Source organism: Eublepharis macularius, chromosome 11, assembly GCF_028583425.1.
Source record: "Eublepharis macularius isolate TG4126 chromosome 11, MPM_Emac_v1.0, whole genome shotgun sequence".
In the NCBI taxonomy this organism is placed as follows: Eukaryota; Metazoa; Chordata; class Lepidosauria; order Squamata; family Eublepharidae; genus Eublepharis; species Eublepharis macularius.
In genome coordinates, this window is record NC_072800.1 from 84319008 (window position 1) to 84342479 (window position 23472).

The 23472-nt window shown below is 41.9% G+C and overlaps 2 protein-coding genes across 7 annotated transcripts in view; one reads left to right on the forward strand and one right to left on the reverse strand.

Annotated features, from left to right (window-relative positions):
* KMT2C (lysine methyltransferase 2C) overlaps window positions 1–23472 on the forward strand; it is a 198163-nt gene that overhangs the window by 39114 nt on the left and 135577 nt on the right. For all 6 annotated transcript variants that reach the window (XM_054991675.1, XM_054991677.1, XM_054991678.1 and 3 more), the window contains exon 2: window positions 20655–20743. In XM_054991675.1, coding sequence (XP_054847650.1) covers window positions 20655–20743 — 89 coding nt within the window. The remainder of the gene's footprint in view (window positions 1–20654; window positions 20744–23472) is intronic.
* Window positions 4688–5803, reverse strand: LOC129337742 (CAAX prenyl protease 2-like). Its single transcript, XM_054991681.1, has one exon. It carries the CDS (start codon window positions 5714–5716, stop codon window positions 4769–4771), a length of 948 nt encoding a protein of 315 aa, XP_054847656.1. The 5' UTR covers window positions 5717–5803; the 3' UTR covers window positions 4688–4768.

Here is a 23472-nt window from a genome sequence, read left to right on the forward strand (position 1 = left end):
AGGGTCTAGAGCTCCCCATCTTCTCAGAATGGCTTTATTTTTTGGACTGGAAGAGGATTTTGAAGGAACTCCATATTAAGTACATATTTTATTCTTTTTCTTTCCTTTTCAAAAAGCTTTGGAAGCTCCAAGACTTCATGAGCCAATGGCTGAGACTCTGAGGAAGTCCAAGACTTACTCTGTGAGTCCGTATGCAGTTACCTCCATTTGGGCTGTGGCGCTAGGACTCTGCCATGGCCTTCTTTATTTTACCACTTACAGCTAATCTGCTGAAGAACTAGAAAATAAGTACTACCACTCTACAGATCACATAGATCCCCATCAGATCAATAGCATGTAACATTGTTTGTTTGTTTATTTATTTGCGGAAGTCCCCCCTTTTCATTGAGACTCAAGGTAGATTACACAGTGTGAATTAGTACAGTCAATTTCAAGGACATTTGTACATAATGCAAATTTGCAAAGATTTAAAACCAGCAGAAATCTAATACAGAGTTGAAGAAATGCTGAAACAGAGTATAAGCAATTCTAAGACTGACATATTAAACAACATAACATGAAAACAAGTATTCCAGTGCATTATGCATGCTGAAATTTTAAGCATCAAGCTGTCAGGATTGCTAGTGGTGAGCCTGAGTTCATCGTTTTTCCTAGGCAAGAACTATGATTCATCAGTAATGAGACCAGAACTGCTGAAATCCACCTCTCCCCCCGAAAAGATTCCCACTAGGTCCCCCTTACCTCAGTCAGATCCAACCCAAACATTGGCTGAAGACAAATAATAAAACGTTCCCATTTCCCTTGGGCCCCAGGGTGACTGATGCTCCTGGGATTTTGTCACCTTAGTTTTTCTCCCTCAAAAGACCTGTATGTATTTGAAGAGCTTTTGTATCCTAATAACCCTGACCTGGAGAGCCTGATCTCATCAGATCTCAGAAGCTAAGCAGGTTTGGCCTTGATTAGTAATTGGATTGGAGACCTCCGATGAGGACCAGGGCTGCAGAGGCAGGCAATGGCAAACCACCTCTGTTAGTCTCTTGCCTTGAAAACCCCAGCAGGGGTTGTCATACGTCAACTATACCTGAGGGCAGGATTTCATTTCATTGTATCCTAATAATGGTAGAAGATCTGTATAGTGATTAATGTGAAAAATGGTAATTTTGTTGACGTGAGCTTTATAATTTCAGATAACCAAAAGAGAGTTCTGTTATGGAATAGGTATTAATATAACTTTATTACTCTACAAATTATAATGAAAAACATTAAATAGGCAAAGATATTATTAGCATCACTGGTGAAAGTACTCTTGGTCTGATAGAGCAAGATTTGGGTCCAGTAGCCCCTGGCTCTTTTGCTACAGACTAACATGGCTATCCACCTGAAACTCTCTTAGTCTGATAGTGATTGACTGATAGTGAAATTCTGGCACCAATCTATAAGCTGCCTTGGAGGTGACATGGGAGTTGTCAGCATGACCTTCCATGATTACTCAGTGTGACTATGGACTTCAGTGTGGGATGTTGACTCTCAGCTCCTTTTTTGTCCCTCCTTTTCTCTGTTGAGAGAGCTTTGGATATGAACTCATTACACTGATGAAGTGCTAGCATTTACAAGCAATAATGATGCGCCAGTATTTGGGAATTAGAACTAAGGTATGAATAGTTTTGCAATGGTTTGTGGTGATTCTTACTGTTTTTCTTGATTTACTGAATTTTTTCTACTCTTCTGATGGTCAGTGATTTTAATAAAGTCAAACATCTGCCTGTGAGAACAAATATAAACATTTGTGTTTAACATTGGGAAACTGAAGGATCCAATGGAGAGGATTGATGCTAACTCACTATTATGGAAATGGCTGAAATTCATTTAAAATAATCTGTTAAAATGAATTGCCTGCCTTGTGGGCATCTTGAATCTTCCAGACAGTCATAGTTTGGTTAGCTGCTATAACATTTACTTTAAGAGAAGTATTTAGATGACATTTACCCACTTTCTAGGCAGTCAGTTAGACCTTTCAGTGTTCTCCTATATTGCAACACAGATTTAAGCAAAATGCCAATTCCCAATCACCTATTAAAGGCTTTTTGGGGGCTTGTAATCACTATGTCTGATAATTTTATTAGCCTCTGTGCAATATGAGCACCAAAGCCAGCTACCCACAAACAGCTTAGCAATTAAAAGGGCAGGATCAGTCTATTCAAGAGCCAAGAGAGTCCAGGAGGAAGTTCCGGAGGGCTGAGATTCCCAAGCCCCACCCCTCAAGATTCTCTGTGGGATGCAGTTTGTATAAATGATTATTCTCACTATAAAGAAACTGTTTCCCTACCCCCCCCCCCCCAATACAGTGACAGCATATGGCCCTACCTAGAATACCATATTCTATGAGTATTCTTGATAAAGTGCCACATCTGGACTACTAGAAGTCAGCTCCTCTCCTCTTTTATCTGTCCCATGCTTCTTAAGTGGTGTAGAGGGCAGGATAATTGAAGACCTGATTGAATGTGAAGAGGAGGACCCGTCCTCTGAAAAAGGTGAACGGGAAGGAAGATAGAATCCAAAGTGCACATTATGTAAGGAAGATACCTTTCTCCTTCTGAGGCGGAGGACATCTTGGGTGATTCCCACCATCCAATCAGGGAGGCAGGAACTAACTTTCTTCCTCTTCCTGTCTAGCCTGTGGGACCACCCTCTCTTCAGTTCTTTCCTGCCTCCAGGGAGCGCAGTAGCTCTGGCAGATTGCTCTGCCATTTGACTTCACTTCCTTAACTAGATTTTTCTATTCAGACTTCCTCTTTCCACTTTTGATTCTTCAGACTATTCTTCCCTCCATTTTCGCTATCCTGTTCTTTTACTTTTGCCTTTCTTCTGAGCGCCACGAATTTCAAGCCTATAGGCAATAGAGCTGACTGACTTCTATGGGAGTTTTATGGACGGCGATGAGGGGAGCCTAATTACCACTTAGACAAGAGGAGAGAGGCCATGCTAACAAGAGCTCACGAGGCCGGGACCATGGCTATTAAGGCTACAGCTATTGTCTCAATTGCCTCAAGAGTGTCAGGAGTATGGATCTGGAAACTGATCCAACTCCTCCTGTACAACAATAGCTGCCCACATTGAAGGGGAAAACAGAAATGTAAAGGCCAATACCTTCAAGACAGACATCATCCTGGATACATTTAGCTTTTTCTTCCAGGATTATGGTCCTGACAGCAGTAACAAGCCGGCACGCTTGATTAAGAGCATGGCCAGCAGATTCACACTCTAAAAATATCGTCCTGACTTACCTCTTTCAGAGAGACAAGCTATTTGGGGATGCCCTGGGAAAGATCTAGATTGAGACATAGGACAGAAGAACGTGTTGCCAAAAACACTCAATCTGAGAGGCGATCCATTAGCCCTCAGCCTTTTATTCACAACACACACTACTAAGGTCCAGACAAGATTCCAAATGGCCATCCTGGGATTAATCTAGGCAGTCCTTTAATAAGGGGGAGGGGTCCTTTCAAGACCCCACTTGTAGTATAATGGTTAAGTAACCGAACAGTGATGCAGTACTCTGCAGGTTCAAATCTCACTGCTGCCATGAACTTGCCACATGGCCTTGGATAAACCAGTCCTCTCAGTCCCAACTCTCCAGCTGTATTGTGGGGATAATGCTTACCTTGTCCCAAGATCAAACAGACAGTTCTCCACACGTGGAAAGAGATCCAACCTTAACACCTGGATCTCTAAGACAGGACCGTCTAGCTGTCCCTGTGAGAGGCCAACTACTCTTTACCATCAAGCCTAGGTTGACAAGCAGGCAGGCCTTACAAATAGTCTCACAAGGCTATTCCATACAATTTGAAAGCTGCCCACCAGAAAGGGATTTACTCAATCTTCTCAGTCCCTAAAAAGAATAGGGACTGAAGGGTGTTATTAGACCTCATTTTTTTTTTGAACAAGTTTATCAAATTGTATCACTTCTGAATGGGGACTCTGTACTGTCTCAGTGACCAGTCAATCAGAAGAACACATAACATCTACAGATCTCACAGAACCATACCTCCATGCACCAATTCTGACAGCCCTTCAACAATACCTAAGATTTTATGTTAAAAACAAACGCTGCAGTTCTGAGCCATCCTGTTTTGGCCTGTCCACCACACCAAGAGTATTCACAAAATGCTTGATCAACCTCATCATACGTTTCAGAGACGGGGTATTCATGTTCACTTGCACCCAGACGATCTCCTGATCAGTTCAAGTTCACGAGAAAATCTCACCACAACGCTCAATTCACCATTCAGTCCCTACAAGCTTGAACACCTGGGTTAGATCACAGTCACCAAAAGGGCTTTTTTCTATCCCTCACCAAAGAAAAGGTCAGGAAGACCAAACAGCTGACTGAGACTGTCATCAGAGTGCAAAATCACTTCTTCTCATTAAAGTACTTTTAATAATAAAAATAGAGCTCTTTGGGGCTGGGAGGAAAAGACCCCAGGGATCTATAAAAAGGGCTGGCTGGCTCAAGGGCAGAGGTGTGCAAGAATGCCGGCACAGCTGCACATCAACTGTAATCCAGCTTAACCAACGGCTTCTCCCAGAATGAGATGCTAGAGCTGTGGGAGGTGGGCTCTAGCACTTGGCACCCTCCCCCAGCTAAAGCTCCCAGCATGCAGCGGGCAGCTAGGCCAAGAAAGCCATTTGAAAACCCGTTTTTAAGTTTGCGGTGTAGCCATATGCCACCGTGTGCAAGGGCGAGGTTGAGAAAAGTTCTCTGCTGGTGTCAAGAACAGAGAGATAAGCTGCTGATACTGTTGGTGGCAGAGGTCAACCTGGACAGGGAGCAGATGGGGAGGTGTCCAAAGAAGGCTGGATCCGTCATGGGGTGCAAGAGGAGGAGGAAGAGGACCACACCCAACAAATAGAAGAACACCACCAGTAGGCGCTGTGGATGCTCTAGTGCTGCACCCACAGCAGGGAATCCAACGTAATTGCAGAAAGAATGGCAGAGGACAGGCCCAACGAGGTGCCCTGTCCTGATGAAGATGAAGGCTGTGTATGCTCCAAAAACTGCTGTGTAGGAGAACTGGAACACTGCTGAGAGGAAGATGCTAGCTGTGCTTCCCTGGTGAAACCACAGCTGCTCAATCACATGGTGAAAGTGAGCGACTCCAAAGAAGAGTGGGCAGGTGAAGATAGCAGGTCCCAATCCTGTGCAGGGGACGAGCATGGGCAACATGCAGGCACGGAACACCAGCTCCTCTGTAAGTGGTGCGATGACCTGGTTGCGGAGCCAGCGCATGTCGGTCAGACAGAGCACCCAGAAGTGGGAGTCAAATGCAACCTTTAAACCATCCACCAGATCCCAAGGGCAATCCATAGACAGCTGGATGAGGGGGCCAAGAAATAAGACCATGGTTAGCAACAAAGGCAGCAGCATTGCTGGTACGATGCCCTCAAGCCGAAAGCCCATCAGGGCAAGAAGGGATGTACCTGGCTTAATACCCGTCACCTCTTTCCAGACCCAAATGAAGAATGGCGACAGGCAGGACACAATGAGGACGCTGGTGAATCGACGTTTGATGACAGCAGGGTGGTCCCTGGGCAGGTGGCTCTTCCAGACATAGAGGCTACCCACGTAGGAACAGGCCAGGCTGAAGCAGGAGATCAGCGAGGCCCAGCAGAGTCCCGAGCTCGACCCCTCTGGCCCGGCGCCCGCCTCCTCCGACATTGGAGCGCTGGAGAGGCAGGCAGGCAAGCAGGCAGGGCCGCGTGGAGGATCCCCGCCTCCGGGCCGCGGAAGAAGAAGAGGCCAGTCAGCGGGGCCGGTAGCACTGCGGAGGAAGGGACTGGGGCGGGCCTGGACTGGCCCGCCGAGCGGGTGCAGCGACCTGCAAAATCACTTCTCATGACACTACTGAAACTGATGGGTTGGCTAGTGGCCACCTACAATGCAATACCCTTGGGGTCATCTATAGGTAAGACCACTTCAGACCTTTCTTAGATCTTATTAACAACAGATCATGGAGAAGACAGATCTTCCCATTCAGATACCACTTCAGATCAAAACCCGTCTGAGCCAAGGTCACCAACCCAATGCAAAGCAAAAGATTCATGATCCCTCAAGAACAACAAATATTTACAGGTGTAAGAATGAGGTTAGGCACGTCTCCCGATCAATGACTTAGAAAGGTGAGCAATTTGTCTGGCCCTGCTCCAGTTCAGAGCTCTGTATGGACAAGATTGCAGACAAAACATATATAAACAAGCAGGGGGGATTTAAGATCTTGAGGCGAAACAAGGTGGCAGCAAGGATACTTACCTGGGAGGATGGTCACCTAGCTGGATGGTCACACATCAAAGGCATATCCAATGCCTAGGCAGACTGGCTAAGAGGACAACAGGGGAATGGTCCCTTAAGAAACATAACATTGCACTTCGCAACACCTCATGGACCTGTGTGCGTCCCAATACAGCCATCAACTACCGGGGTACATGACAAGATTTGTTCTACCCACAAGCAGATGCCCTGATATTGCAGTGGGCCTCCTCTATGTATTACTACCCTTACCAATAACAGACCATGCCTTTCCACCCTCCAACAGATGGTGATAGTTCCACCTTTCATCCTACTGACCTCTCCGGGCAAGTTACAGCAGGGACCAATTTGGCTCTCTCATTTAGACTTATTTTGCTTAACCGTGTGGAAATAGAAAGGAACACCTTCCTAAGATGGGGATATTCCCGAGAGGTGGCCAACACTCTCCTAGCATTCAGAAAATAGTTTATGCTCAGAATTTACAACTCTTACTGGGAAGCCCTCACTCAGTAGACATTTTACACAGCCCTGATCAAACATCCATTTGAACTGGTCAAGGATGTTCCCCTGGGAAGGCTGAGAATGAAGACTATCTTCCTTATTATGTTCGCGTCTGCCAGAAGATTTAATCAGACTTGAACTCTGTATCTTTCCCAATGGTAAGGTGATGCCTCGTACTGTCTTCCAAAACCGTATTCCAAACTGCATAGTTTACAAGAGATAATGCTACCATATTTCTACCTCTACCCTAAATAGACTAGGGAGAGGCTCTGACACAACCTAGATGTCAGAAGGAGGCTCAAGGCCTATCTGCTCTGAACAGTGCAAATTAGAAAGTCAGTCTTACTGTTCTTAAATATATCTCCCTTCAATTTGGGGAAGAAAATGTCTTCAGCAGTGGTAGGTGCCAATAGCAAAACATACACTATCGAAACTCCTAAAAAACAAAACAAAACACAAAAAAACCCCTCTCTTCGTAGAGGTTCCTTGTGGAATACCACCTCACTCTTTGAGGAGTGCTACTACCAGTGCAGCATTACACAGGAACACTTCTGTAGAAGAAGTCTGCAAGGCAGCAACAAGGTTGTCAGTCTTGACCTTATTAAGATGCTACAAATCGAATCTATATGATTCAGCGGACACTGACTGTAGTAGAAAAGTACTGCAGTGTATGATCATGGACGAAGACCATATCCCACCCAGAAACTGGAAACTGCTTTGGGAGCACCCAAGATGTCCTCCGCCTCAGAGGGAGAATGGACCTTTGGACACTTACCGTGAAGGGTCCTTCTCCTCCGAGGAAAGGAGGACATCTTGCCCTCCCCGGGTCTCCGTCCTTCTCTACCCTGCTGCCTCATTCTTATACCTCCTCCGGGTTATGCTTTATTTACAGTACATGTTAATGCAACAGGTGTTTTTTCTCTCAGTCTTGACAGTTGCTGAATGATAAATTCAATGTTACTGCTTTGCGGAGTCACCTGAACTGAAGAGAGGGTGGTCCCACAGGCTAGACAGGAAAAGGAAGAAAGTTAGTTCCTGCCTCCCTGATTGGATGGTGGGAATCACCCAAGATGTCCTCCTTTCCTCAGAGGAGAAGGACCCTTCATGGTAAGTGTCCAAAGGTCCGCTCCATTCTCCTAGTATTACTTGATCTGTCCCTCTTATTCTTTGCCTTTTCTCCTTGGAAAGTGGTCCAAAGGGATCAGAGGTTGGGAGCATTAGGTAATAAAGAACCAGCCTGTCGGCTCAGGAGTCAAAGCAACAGGAATGGGCAGACTGGGAGCAACTTATGTTCAAGAGACATTACTCAGACTGAGCAGGCCAGAATTTAAGGCGTGGTTCACAGATAACTGCAATCCATGGTTTGTTGTTACAGGATTGATGAGCCTGGCACTAGGAATCACGTACTCCTCCCCCCCTCCCTCCCTCCCTTTCTCTCAGGGCCATAAATAACAGGGGAGCAGGTGCACCAGCAGGAAGAACAACTGGGGCTGAAATAACAAAAATTAAAATTCAGCTTTTCAACTTCACTAAAAAAAATCTCCGATGTAAGGATTCTGAACCAGTACCCATTCTGCTTTAAGTAGTAGGGTTTAGTGGGGTGGAGGCAGGCTAAAGGGCAAGAGAGGGGCAAGTTGGTAAGCTGAGCAGTGAGGCCCATTTATTTTCAGCTAGTCTGAAAAAAGGAGGAAATTGAGCTAGTGCTGTGGGGTGCTGCTATGGCAAGAGGATCCATTGTTTGCTGTGATGTGTCCTGCCCCTGCCAGGGTTGTTGAGATAAAATGGGAAAGGGAGAGCCATACATCTCTCCTTGAGCTCTTTGGAGGAAAGGTATGTACAAGGATGAAAGAAATACTGCCGTCTCTCCCCCCCCCCATCCTTATTTCTAAGGCAGCGTTGTTCCCTGCTGGGACAGTCCAGAGGTGCCAAGGGGAAGTTGCCACCACCTCCGACAATGAAGAGCGCCCCCTATTGCCACAGATAATGGCAGCAGTCTGTGCAGTCTTTTTAAGGCTGCCCATGCATTGAACATACCAACTCATGAGTATGGTGACAGGGGATGGCCATGTAACTTTGGGGATCTGCCCATAGGTGAAGCAAAGGTTGGGGAGACAAGCTGTGATGCAAGGGGATGCTGCCTGACCCATATGTCAGGCTTCACCCACCTCTGGGCTGTCGCAGGGGAAGATGCAGCCCTTCCGGGTCTGTGTGTGCCACAGCCTACCCTCAAGCAAAGAACAGTGGGCCAGGGTTCTCTCCAGCAGCTTGTTGAGAGGCTCTGGGCCAGGGAGACAGGGTCTAGGGTGAAGCTACAAACCCCTTTCCCAATGGACTGGGGCCAAGAGCAGGGGCCTGCTCGATTAAGGGAAGCTGGAGGGTGCATGGAAGCAGAACCACAGTTATACAGAGGCAGGCCTTCATAATGTAGTAGTGATCATAATTTTGACAGGTAATTCTAATGTTTGCTTTCACACACAAAGGAAACAAAAAATGAGCAAAATGCCTCTATCAGAAGCGTTTACAAGAGATCTGCCTTGTGTAATTGGGATAATGGCAAATAATCGGGAAAGGAGCGCAACAAAAGGAGACATCCATTCTGCTGCCTTCTTCTACCCCATGTCCTTTTCTCTGAAGATTTGTAATTTTTTTTCCCAATCTGGCCTGTCTTTTTTATTAATTAACATTAATGACAATTGTTGTTGACTGACTAGCAAGGGAATGGCTAGATAAGCTCAAAGCATTTGTATCTGCTCAGAGTGTCATTTGAAGCAGCTGCCCATGTCACGGAAAGATGCTTAACTTGGAACCTTCCAGTGTGTTATGGGTCCTACCTTGTGGTAGCCATTTTGTGATTGATGGTTGCTTGCCCTGTGACAGCAGGTCTGTGGTAGTACTCACTACCCTTTCTAAAAAGGCTGTAAGTCCCTGTAGGCTCAATAATGTTAAGGACGCTTGGATTACAGAGTAGGTTGTGGCCCTTAAAATGTGAAGGTTACTTTTTACCACTGAATCACTGAGGCTTAGGGTTGCCAGATTTCCTGGGCTCACCGGCAAGGTGGGGAGGCTGTTACTTACTGCTTCTTTGCCCGCGTGTTCCTGGTCTCTGTGCAATGATGTCAGTTCTGGAAATCAACCCCACACGATGTATAGGAGCACCCTTGTGGCCAGCATGACAGTGTCACTTCCAGAAGTGGCATTATCGCGCCTGCTGGGAGCATGCACACTATGCTTTTGCCTGGGGTGCCTGCTGGTGGCAGGCGATCACTAGGTAGCTTGCAGCCTCTGCTGGTCATTAGTTTTCCCCCTTGCTCACCTGTGGGCCCCTGGGAACCCTACGGGGCTGCATTCTCACATTGTTGAAAATCACATTGTTGCTGTGCTATAGTTATTTAGAAAATATATGTATGCAGCCTCTGCAGAGACCTTCTTGAGGTGCCTCATAAGTAAATAGAATACAGTATCTATAGTTGTCACTTGTTTAGGGTTGCCAACTCATGTTCGGGAAATGTCTAGATATTTATGGGGAGTCCATCCTCTGAAGCTGTCATTGTCTCCAGGGGAACTAATCACTGTAATCTGGAGATCAGTTGTAATTCCAGGAGGACTCCAGGCCCTGTCTGGAAGCTACAACAAGAGCAGGGAAACCCCGGGTAGTCAGAAACTGGAAAAGGAATGCCAGGAATATACAATCAACAAGGTCTTCAAAATTTATAACCAAATTTTTAGTGCAAAGCGTGCAAAAGTGCAGTGTGCCAATCAAATAAATATAATTTATTTATATGAATAATACGGACTAATGAATGTTCATATTTATTACTTGTATGAATAAATTATATTTATTTGATTGGCACACTGCACTTTTGCACGCTTTGCACTAAAAATTGTTATAAGTTTTGAAGACCTTGTTGATTGTATATTCCCGGCATTCCTTTCCCTGTCTGGAAGCTGGCAACCATTTACCCACTTCATGTCTGAAAGTGGGACGCAGAGAACAGGGCTTGACATTAATAATTCACAATTGGATTTTCCTCTGTGGACAAGACAATCCAGCTACAAATGATCCCTGTGGCACAATGGAATCAAACGGCCACCTGTGTCCACCCCATCATCTCTAAAAGACTTCTGTTGACTGCCTTACTGGGAGAGGGGAAGAAGGGTGTGTGTGTGTGGGGGGGGGGGTGTTGTCTGTGTGTTCATAAAAGTGAGAGGATATTTGTTTTTGTGTGAGGGGGTTCTTCTCTATATTATGTCTGTGAATCAAAATTCATTTTTATGTTATGGGAGAGTGTCAGTGTGCAACTGACATAGAATAGATTAAAGTTATAGAATATTATAAATATAAGAGGCTGAAGCAGGAGAAAATGAAGCGTGGTGATTTAATTAAAAGTTAGGCCACTATCAGAGATAAATTTAAAAGGGCTAGATTAGTCAGATTCATGGAAAAGAGGCCCATCAGGTGCTCCATGGTGACTAAAGGGAACCTCTGTCATCAAAGGCCATAAGCTTTTGAATATCAGTCCTGAAAAATAACATCTGGGGGGAGGCTGTGACTTCTGTGCCCTGCTTGTTAGCCTTCCGTGGCAACTGGTTGGCCATTGCATGAAACAGAATGCAGGACTAGATGGTTCAATGGTGGTCTCTTGCTTATAGGCCAGAGTCTGTTCAGTCTGTGGTCCATTCGTGTATTCAGTTTGACGTGATTTTTTATTCGCTTAGAGAATAAATATTCTGTACTTTCGATGTCAAATATCTTCTTAAAGCACCTAACAAAAATATTTTTTGTAATTACAATAAATTATTGATTTGTACATTAAACAGTGTGTTTCACCAATGAAAAGCGGATAGGCATGGGAGATTTTTAATCACCTTTTGCTGTGTTTTTTTGGGGGAAATACTCACTAAAAACACTAAATCTCTATGGTAGGATTGAAGTGTAGGGTGGATGGCAGCATGATATCAGTAGTTTGCACCCCCCAGAGCTGTTGAAGGGAGTTTTGACTCTCGAAAGCTCATACCCTAGAAATTTAGTTGGTTTCTAAGGTGCCACTGGACTTGAATCTTGCTTTTCGACTGCAGACCAATATGGCTGCCTACCTGAAAGTAACTAAGAATCTCAAATCTTTTCCTTTTAAATTTTTCCATTCAGTTTGAAAGAGTAAAGAAGCAAATGTGAAGGGTGGGAGAGCAATTTGGAGGACTTGGGTAGAATTTGATAATATAGGGGTGCTGAAATGAGCTTGGTAAAGGTCTGTATTTGAAAATTAGATACAAATATTAATAATCTTACCTCCCAGAAATTTAGAAAATGTATCAGTAGTTGAGCAGTAGCAGCACACAGCTTGCAGAAAAATTGTTGTATGTACAGTTTTTAATATTGTAGGTATACGATTGCATACTAAAAGAAAATGGAAAAAAACCAAGATTTTTTGTGTATGTGTGTATACACTCACAGTGTAAATCATTAATTTGTGTTTTCGTGATCAGCGAAGGAAGTACAAATTAGTGCAAAAATATACCTTCTTGCATTGTTGCTAATTCCAGGTTAGGAAATTCCTAGAAATTTGAGGTTGGAGCTTGGAAAGGGTGGGGTTTGGGGAGGGACCTCAACAGAATATAGAGTTCATCCTCCAAAGATGCCATTTTCTTCATCTGAACTGTTTTCTCTAGTCTGGAGATCAGTTGTAATTCCAGATCTCGAGGCCCTACCTGGAGGTTGGCAATTCTACTTGAGAAAGACATCTTTCTGTACAAGGTTTTTTGGCACTATATGAAATATCCAGGTTAAAGTAATTATCTGGAATGAACTGCTGCTAAGGAGGCACAGACATGGAGACTTCACTAGCCACATTTACCAGCTGTGGGTAAAAGCTACATGGATGTAAAGAGATTTCACATTTATTATGTGGGTGGGATGATGTCAGTTTAGTTGATTATGCCCCTTTCAGGCTGCTGTGATAATTACCTGCTTGTTACTAGAAGTGTCGAACCCATTTTCAGTTCTTGTTTGCTTTTGCTGTCATGTCCTAATTGCTGTATAATTTTGTCCCTGACAATTACTGCCTTGGTGTGAAATTTTACAATGAACAAGTTGCAAAAAGTGATAACAGTGTAACTTTGATAATTTTGACAGAATATTTTCAGTTATACCTCTTGATTTCTAATCCTTGAAATAAAGTCCAGAGTCTAACCAAAAACCTGTGGAAACTCTTCTGTTCTTCACTCTTTTATTGGGCATGCAGAAGAGATGGTACTACAGTACTCTGTACAGTCTGCCAATGAATTATGGTTAGCTAAGCTTAAAGGAAGCTTGCAAAAACCTAGTCTCCAGGTTGTTCCCAGCAATGAAATATAACTATTTTTGCACTGTCTGTTAAGGAACTCAGACTGGTGTATGTGGGTTCTCATTTGCTTATTTCATCCTCTCAACAAAACTCAGGTAGGTTATGGGGCGGGGAGAGAGAGAGGTTAACCCAAGGTCACTCAGCAAGCTTTGTTGCAGAACAGGGGATTCGAACCTGCAAGTCCTAGTCCAACACTTTACTTACTATACCACTCTGTCTCAGTCAATTATGGCTTGGAGCCATAATTCCTCTCCTTTCCTTTCTCCCATCGAACCTCCATGAGTCAGTGCAGAAATAATTATAACGTAAGGGGTGAAAGGACTGAGAAAAATTTGGCTACTGATATCAGTAATCACAAAATAGAAAAGACAGCATATAAAGTTGGGAGATCAGGAGGACATGCTAAAGGGGAATAATAAAAGGGTCTAAGATCTTCAAAAATAGTCACTCAAAAAGAGTATGGAAAGAACTATGAATCTTACGAGGGCATGGACGGAGTTAATCAGAATACAGCATATTCTACCCTGGAGGAGCTGAGAAGGGTTAGCACTAAGACTAGCAGTCAAAAAGCTCTTGCATATCATGTAATAGTCAATCAGGGTGGAAGTTTTTTGGAGGGGAAATAACAAAATGTTGAGAATAGCAAACTTATGCTCTGAACCTGGTACTTAAATAGTAAAGGTTCATAATACGTCTCTCAAGCTGTGCAAAAATCACACATTTCCCATAGCTTTTCATCAAATCTGACGTTATGCCATGGCCATACTTCATGCCCTTGATCTACCATGGTGTTGCCAGCTGGTTTGGGACAAATCCTCTAAAGCGTGATCCTAGTCCCTTACCTGTTCCTTTTTTTTTTGATTTAGCATCAGCCTTTCATGCATGTTTGAATATTAATCCAGGAAGGGGATTATAAAGCATGTTGCACGCTAAAAGTGCTACAGGATTTATTGATCTACAAATAAAAGTCTTAAATGCATATAGTATATTTGATCTCCATAGCATTTTTACTAAAATATCTACTGTTGTTAAGTAGCTAGAAGAAATGCAAAATCAGTATTGTAGACCTAGAAGATGAACAGTGAAAGGCAACTAAATATGTGTTTCTTCCCAGCTGAAAAGATTAAAATAAAAAACCCTAAAGATTTTTACCCTGGGATATGTGGCTTGTGTAGTGGCTTACAAAATACATCAAAATGCATCGAGGCAATAAGTCAGCAGCACGTATGCAAGTGAATGATATTTCATTGTTCTCTTACTGATTTTCCATATCTTCCTGGATTGCTGCCCTCATCGTTGTTCCTCCATTGGGCCATGATAGTCAACTCTTTATTTACTGGAAATAGGTTACCATGCTGACACTCTACCTCGAGATGTTGTCGGCCTCTATTGGTACTGTTATTTGCAGCAGAGTTCCCTTCTGTGCGACAGCTGCTAAGTGCAAATAAGAGTACTGTTAGTTGAACTGGCCAGGCAAGATGCAGAGGTGCTTGGCTACTGCTTCCCCTCCTCCAATGGTCTCAGCAATGGCCCTTGATTGCTGAAGGGTCCTCAGCTGCAGCTGGGTCCATGGATGATGGAGGGATGCCTTGTTGCCACTTCTTTGGCTGAGGGGACAACGGGTATAGTCCCTTAAGAAACATCTCATAACATTGCACTTCACAACACCTAATGAACCTGTGTGCGCCCCAACACAGCCATCAACTACTGGGGTACATGACAAGATTTGTTCTACTCACAAGCAGATGCCCTGACATTGCAGTGGCCATTAGGCCTCCTCTATGTATTACTACCCTTACCAGTAACAGACCATGCCTTTCCACCCTCCAACAGATGGTGATATTTCCACCTCTCATCCTACTGACCTATCCGGTCAAGTTACAGCAGGGGCCGATTTGGCTCTCTCATTTAGACTTATTCTGCTTAACCGTGTGGAAATAGAAAGGAACACCTTTCTAAGATGGGAATATTTCTGAGAGGTGGCCGACATTCTCCTAGCATTCAGAAAACAGTTTATGCTCAGAATTTACAACTCTTATTGGGAAGCCCTCACTCAGTAGACATTTTACACAGCCCTGACCAAGCATCCATTTGAACCAGTCAAGGATGTTCCCCTAAGAAGGCTGAGAATGAAGACTATCTTCCTTATTATGTTCGCGTCTGCCAGAAGATTTAGTCAGACCTGAACTCTGTATCTTTCCCAATAGTAAGGTGATGCCTCGTACTGTCTTCCAAAACTGTATTCCAAACTGCATAGTTTGCAAGAGATAAGGCTACCATATTTATACCTGTACCCTAAATAGACTAGGGAGGGGCTCTGACACAACCTAGATGTCAGAAGGAGGATTAAGGCCTCTGCTCCGAATATTGCAATTTAGAAAGTCAGTCTTACTGTTCTTAAATATATCTCATCTCAGTTTAGGGAAGAAAATGTCTTCAGCAGCAGCAGGTGCCAATAGCAAAACATACACTATCAAAACTCCTAAAAACTCTTTTTGCAGAGGTTCCTTGTGGGATACCAGCTCACTCTTTGAGGGATGCTACTACCAGTGCAGCGTTACACGGGAACACTTTTGTAGAAGGCTGCAAGTTTGTCAGTCTTGACCTTATTAAGATGCTACAAATCGAATCTATATGATTCAGCGGACAGCGACTGTAGTGGAAAAGTACTGCAGTGCGTGATCATGGACGAAGACCACATCCCACCCAGAAACTGGAAACTGCTTTGGGAGCACCCAAGATGTCCTCCGCCTCAGAGGGAGAACGGACCTTTGGACACTTACCGTGAAGGGTCCTTCTCCTCTGAGGAAAGGAGGACATCTTGCCCTCCCCGGGTCTCCGTCCTTCTCTACCCTGCTGCCTCATTCTTATACCTCCTCCGGGTTATGCTTTATTTACAGTACATGTTAATGCAACAGGTGTTTTTTCTCTCAGTATTAACAGTTGCTGAATGATAAATTCAATGTTACTGCTTTGTGGAGTCACCTGAACTGAAGAGAGGGTGGTCCCACAGGCTAGACAGGAAGAGGAAGAAAGTTAGTTCCTGCCTCCCTGATTGGATGGTGGGAATCACCCAAGATGTCCTCCTTTCCTCAGAGGAGAAGGACCCTTCACGGTAAGTGTCCAAAGGTCCGTTCTCAGACTGCATTCACTCCGCCCACACTCTCAGTCATCAACCAATCATATCACTCACTCATCCCTCCCTCACCCCCACTCTTCACCTAGCTCAAACCAAGCATTTAAAGACACATGCACCCATTTACTTAAAATCATTACAGTTTGTGTCTGCCACTTACAGGGAACCTCATGTTTTTAAATCCTGTCCTTCCTCCAAGGACCTTTAGGGTGATGAACCTGGAATTTAATCCTTACAACAACCTTGGGAGATGGGTTAAACTGAGAGATACTGACTTATCCAACACCCTCTAGTGATTATAGTGGCTGTGGGGTTTAAAAGTAAATGTCTAGAGTCAAAGTCAGATATTATTGACTACAGTGTACCATGTTGGCTCTCCACTTCTGATTATTCCAGTGTTATGTTATAGTCCTTGCAAAGTGCTCCAGTACTTGTCCCTAGTAATTTTGGTTTCTGGACTGACACGTCCGTCTTTGTGCAAAATTAATTTACAAAGTTTGGCATGTATTGTTGAATTATGCCCCCCAAAAAATTCGCATTGGATTGTCAATTCAGAATTTGAAGGTTGGGCACGCAGTTCACTATGCTGAGCCTCAGCACATTTCTTGGCACCTTATTACTGTAGTGACAAGTTTGAATCTGTATGTACCAAAATGTCAGAAGGCAGGAAGGGATCTGTGAAGGGTATCTGGTGCTAATAGGTGAATAGAGTCTATCCCTAAATTCAGCAGGAGCAGAATAAATGGAAAACCTGCAGTGTGCTTAGTTTGCAGTATGCAATAATATATACTTGTTGTATACATTCATCTTATTGTGCACAAAGTGTGTTCATTTTTGTAGAATATACAGCCTTGGCTACTCTAATACTGTAGCTGAACAACTGTAGTTTGGACTTACACAAGAGTACTTCATGGCCTGGGTCTCCTGCCCAAACCACATAAATGGTTCTAGTTTCATAATTGTTTTACATGAAGATATAGATTTTTAAGGTATACTGCTTAGAATACTATAAGAAGCAATGCCCTGAGGTGATAGTTTTTAGTTATCCATGTTGAGCATGGTCTAGTTCACCTTTTAGAGCAACTTTTTATTAAGCATTTTGAAAAACCAAAGCTGCTTCTATGCAGTGAGGATTCACCATGTTAATTTCATTTCCATTGCTGATATGTAAAGCTTTAAGCTTGTGCATTGGTAACTCTGCTTGCATGCAGGAGTTTTCTGTGCACTGTCCTTCATCAGCGCCTTGCAGCCGCCATTTTCTGTACATTTTTGTTCCTGCCACACTGGAGGGTTTTTTGAGTGCTTTTTTTTAAAGCATTTGCTATGGTGTTATAGCTGTTACTAATTCATTAAAATCGGTGGCATGTTAAGGAGAATTATGTATACAAGGGGCTGATGGCTAAAAAATGGTGCCAGTGTGGGCAGGACCATTGTAAGGCAGGGAAGTGAACGCCATTGCTTCCACACAACGTGCTAATACACTTGGTTTTTATTCTTCCCTACAAGATCAGAGTAACACAAGCAAACGGAAGAGCATCCTGAGGACAGGGAGACCTGGAAACAAGATAATTAGAAGATGATGTGTGGATGCAACCCCCCCCCCCAACCCCTCCAATGCTCTAGTTTGGAATCAAAAAGCAGAGAAATAAATCTCTGTGTAGAAGTAGCTTCAGTTATAAAACTGTATTCCTGTAGATTATAGATAGATTCCTGTCGTTTCATATACTAAAGCCCAATTAAATTGAAGTATAAATATATTCTTCTGACTTCTAATTTTGTATTTTTTCTAATGGAGCTATTTTAAACCTGTGCAGTAGTTGAAAGGTCTCTTTGTAGTAAACGCACAAGAGGAAAATTGCATGAAAACAGCAGATGTGGGTATGTTCTCTATTGAAAAGAAGTAATTATATTCAATTAGTTCAAACCTGTGATTTTGCTAATGTTAAATGCATTGCTTAAAATGTGTTTGGGAAGGGGAGACAGTTGAGAAATCAGCAGTGTGGCACATTTAAAAGGTGTATGTGTATATTCAGTTCTCTGCATATTAATGCATTCACTGTAGGATGTAAATACAAAAGTTTATATAACCTGTGAAATAAACAGAAGGAAAATATTTTTATCTAATCACAGAGTGTTTTTCTATAAGAATAAGTATGTGTCATATTTTCGGTAACCAATTCATAGTACCATTTTAATTTTTAGTTGTGCCTTCCTGCTAGTCTTGCATAGGTGCTGGAGATGTTATGACTAATCTCTCTTCCATCTCAATCCCTTTTCAGGGACTTCAGCTATTCCCCCACATTGACTGCCTTTCCTATTCAGTGATAGTATGAAAACCCATCTTTCATGTTTTTAATTATTGTTGGGAGTGGGACGCCCTTTAATTCTAATAACTTTGTTCAGAAGGAGTAATCATGAAATAATTATCCATCCAGATTTTTAAAAGCTGTATATATTTCTTCTTGTGTTTACCCATGCAAAATTATCTCAATGTTAAAAGAATGACTAAAAAATTTCTTACAGGAGTAATATAATAGGATCTTAATATTTAGGGAAGGGAAAGCAATTAAAAGTCTGTACGAGCTGGGCTAGAAACTTACTCATGAAAAGAAACAGGCTCTCTCTACCCAGAGCCAATATCATGCTAACTCAATTTAATTTCACAAGCATGCTTCCTTGGATTTGTTGTGTATCCTTTTTTTGTTTTTGGTATCTATGACAATTACAAGCATTTGCTTGATTGTAGTGTTTTTAAATCTGAAAACCAGTGTGGTGAGAACGTTGAGCTAGGAGACCTGGGTTTAATTCCCTGCTTGCCATGAAATTTACTCCTAGCCCTAATCTATCTCATACGGTTGTTGTGAAAATAAAATGGAGGCAAAGATAACTACTTGGAGGAAGGGCAGGATAAAATTTTACTAAATAAATAAAAACCTTTGGACCTATCATGGAGCATTTAGTCAGTCAGCTTCTCTGGGGATGTGAACCAAGAAATTCGGAAATGAGACTGACAAATGGTAGATCAAGTCCTTCTGCCTGTTTCTCTCACATCAGCCTTGCTCCTTATGAAGCTTGTTTTGTATTTTAGATGTTTAACTTTTGGTCTCTTTTAAAATTTTCTTTTTCCATTTAGCCTTTTCCTTCTACTATTTTTAGTTTGATCTGGTTCTTTTGAGCACCTGATTATCATCTTTTTGGAGTTTGTATTACAGAGTACTTTTGAAAAAAATCTATAAACTATATGTTAGCTGCCCAGTTCTATTGTTATCTAATACAGGTGCAATTTTTAACTTGATTCAAAACTATGGATCTCAATAGATACATCTGTTATATTTATGAGGGTGACACAGTGGTTAAACGTGCAATGGCAGCAGTGCCATTAATCCAAACACATTTATTTGGAGGTATGCCATGTTGAATTAAATTATTTCCACGTAATTGTGGTTAAGATTGTAACACAAATCCACTGTCTGAATAATAGGAAATATTATTGAAGGCTTCTGTGAAATATTTTATTATGGTTATATTAATGCATTCACTGTAGGATGTAAATACAGAAGTTTATATAACCTGAGGTTAGAAGCCTGAGTAGTGAATGCTCTGAAGATTACAACTGTGTTTACTTCTACTCACTTAGTTTTGCGTTCCTCTGTTCATTTAGTTTTGCAGTACTGTTTTTGCTTACTAGATTTTTCACGCATGCAGTCTCTAAAAGTCACTTTGCTAAACTGTTTAGAACTGTCAGCTGTCTTTTAAGTTGTCATATTATGGCTAGGATCCCACAAACTGTACCCTTAGTTCCATATCCTCAAAGAGGCTTTGGGCTTACATTGTCTTGAACAACAGCCCCTCACCCACTGAAGGCAAACTAATTTTTAGTAGACTTTCAAAGTGGTTTGTGGAAATGGAATACAAGAGTGGAGTTGCTGTTCAAAAGCAAAAAAAAAAAAAAAAAGATAGCCCCACTTTAGTTTGTAGAATACCGTCAACATGCCTGAAGTTGCTTTTTTGGAACATGAGGGATTACAGAGAAGATCTTAGTTCTTCTAGTGCAATCCTGTGGAGAGTTACTCCAGTCTAAGGCCATTGACTTCAATGGGCTTAGACTGGAGTAACTCTGCATAGGATTGCACTGTCAGGCAGGCTTTTATGAGAGCAAGAAATCCATTATGTACTTTGGTCTTTGACTGTTTAAGGCATTAATGGCCATAACCAGCACTTTAAATAGTGTTGGGAAGCATATAGGCAACCAGCACAATCATTCTAGAATTAATTTAATAGTATTTACTTTACTCCGTAGAATGATTTTGTTAGTAGTTATGTACTGATTTTTGTTTCGTATTATGAGCAGTCATTTTATTTTATTTCATAGGCCTCGGAGTAGAGGAAAACCTGCAGTGGAGGATGAAGACAGCATGGATGGGTTGGAGGCAGCAGAAACAGAAAACACTGCGGAAACTGGTAAAAGCATTTACTGTAGCAATGCTTCCTGTCTTTTACCTTTTCCCTACATCCACATCTTCTTGATCAGTACAGATTTTTGTTTCATACAGGGAAATATTCATCATCTAGATGGTTGTGATCCTCTTATGAATGAGCCTCATATGTTAAAAATATAAAGGTTCTGCTACTAGTTGAACCATTGGGAACAAATGATTTTTTTGTAGCTGTAATTTCCAGTGTTCAAGTTTCATCATAGTTCTTCATTTGTTCTGTATGTGTAAACTGCTGTTAATTCTCAGGAATATATGGTTCCTGATCTATGTTGACTAGAAGGAAGGTGATCCTGGATATGATTCTAAGTATTACTCAGGATCTGGTGCAGGAGGCAAGAGTGCATGACCCAACAAGAAACAGTCAGTGATCACAGGGATATCAAATTGAACATAACACCCGAATAGCAAGTTGCGTGAAAAATCCAACATAATGGCATTTAATTTCAAAAGAGTAAACTTTTCAAAAATGAGGAGTCAGGAGGGTGAAATCTAGAAGCAATAATAGCGGATGACAAGAACTTCTTTACATCTGATACAGCAAACCTGCAGAGGAAACTTTTGGACCATTAGGTAACAGTGGCATGAGAAGATTGCTGAAGGAGAATAGGGAGATTGCAGATGAACTGAACAAACTCTTTGTATTTGTCTCAACTGTAAAAGATGTTGTACACATATCTGTCCCTTAACCAAAATTTTCAGGGAGATGCATGAAAAATGGACTGAAATAAATGTGTCTAAGAAGATGACCCAGGGCTGTTTGAAACATTAAAAATTAATAAATCCCAAGGTCTGCATGATAGGCACTGAAGAATTCTTAGAGAACTAAAAAATAAAGTTCATCTTCTAATTAAAAAAATCTGTTTTGTCATTTAATGTGAGCCTCTTTGGTATAAGATTGGAAAACAGTTGTGATGGGTTTAAAAAAGGAGTGGATGGGTAGAGACTGGGAAAATACAGACTGGTTAGCTTAACATCTGTCCAAGATAAAGTGATAGAAAATGTTATTCCAGAAAGAATTGTTAAACACATAGAAGAAAGAGCCTTGCAGAAGAAGAATCAGCATGGCTTCTGCAAAAGGAAATCCTGCCTCATCCAGCTCTTAAAATTCTTTGAGCATGTCAGTAAGCATGAAACAAGGGTGACCCTAGTACTCATTACACATTTGAATTTCCAAAATGTGCTTGAGAAGATACCTCACCAAAAGCTTTTAAGAAAGTTAACAGTCACGGAATAAGAGGAGATGGTCTTTCATGGATTGATAAATTGACTAAAAAAGAGGAAGCAGAGAACTGAGGTAAATGGAAAAGTTTTTGCATTGAGCAGTGGGATCTCCAAGGGATCTGAGTTGGAATCAGTACTATTCTATTTATTAATACATGAGCTGGAAATGGTGAGACAGCAAAGTTTGACAGATGACACCAGATTGTTTAGGATGATGAAAACACAAGTGGCTTGTGAGGACCTCTCCAAATTGGGTGAATGCAGATTGAAAGTCAGTGTAAAGTGCACATGGTAGTTAGCAAAAATTCTGTTTTCAAATATATGCTGTTGAGTATGCTGGTAGTGATGGACCCCCCCAAAAAAGATATTGGCATAGTGATGGATAGCTTACTGAAAATACTGACTTATTGTACAGCGGTGATGAAAAGATATGTTCCTTATTAGGAATAATTGGAAAAGGGATTGAGAGAAAACCTGCCAGTATAGTGATGCTCGTATGCAAATCCTTGGAATAGCTGTATTTGGAATTCTGTACAGTTCTGGTTCCCATGTCTTAAAAGGAATATTGAAGAGCCCAGCTTGTCAGACGTTTGCGTCCCTCCCCCAGAAAAGTGTGAACATCTTTTGCAAGGTCCCATGCAGGTTGGATTTGATTTAAATCAAACTGATTTCAATCACGATTTAAATCACTAGTCAGTAAGGCTTGATTTAAATCATAGTTTTCTACATAAAGACTAATTCTTGCTGGTATAACTTTAATATGCAAGTAGATGAAGATTGTTCACAAACTGTCATCAGAATAGGCCAGTTCTTGATATACTGCTCAAAACAGTCCACCACAGAGTTCCATCTAACATCTTGTGGGAGCGTTAGCTTGGTTCCACCCATCCTTTTCAGAGCTGCTGCAGCAAAATGATTGTTACGGAAGTATTTAGCAATTTCAACAACATTAGTCTTTATTTCTGGAACACTTAAGTCTTTGGCTAAGAGGTGCAGCAAATGAGCACTGCAACCATATGTTATTAGCTTTGTATTCCCTTCCTGCTCTTCTAAATTTCTTCTCATCTTGGATACATTTGCAGCATTGTCTTTAAGGTCTTTTTCTAAACTCTGTTCATGTTATAACATTTTTGCTGTAAAGAAGAGGCATGTGATCTCTGCTGAGCTGACACAAATTCAGTTTTGAGAACTGCAAAACCAAGCATCTGTGATAATATCTTGTAGGCAGAGAAACTGCCCAATAATCTTACAAAAACCTCTGGAAGAGCATGACATTGTGAATGGATTAATGGAATTTATTTACCAAAAAAATTAAACATATACAGCCTTATTCTACATAATTAAAAACTAATCTTTATTTCATGATGGAATAACCTTTGGATGGTAATATATTTTCCTCAAAAAGCATTTTATTTAAAAAAATCCGATTTAAATCAAAAAAATCCGATTTAAATAAAAAACATCCGATTTAAA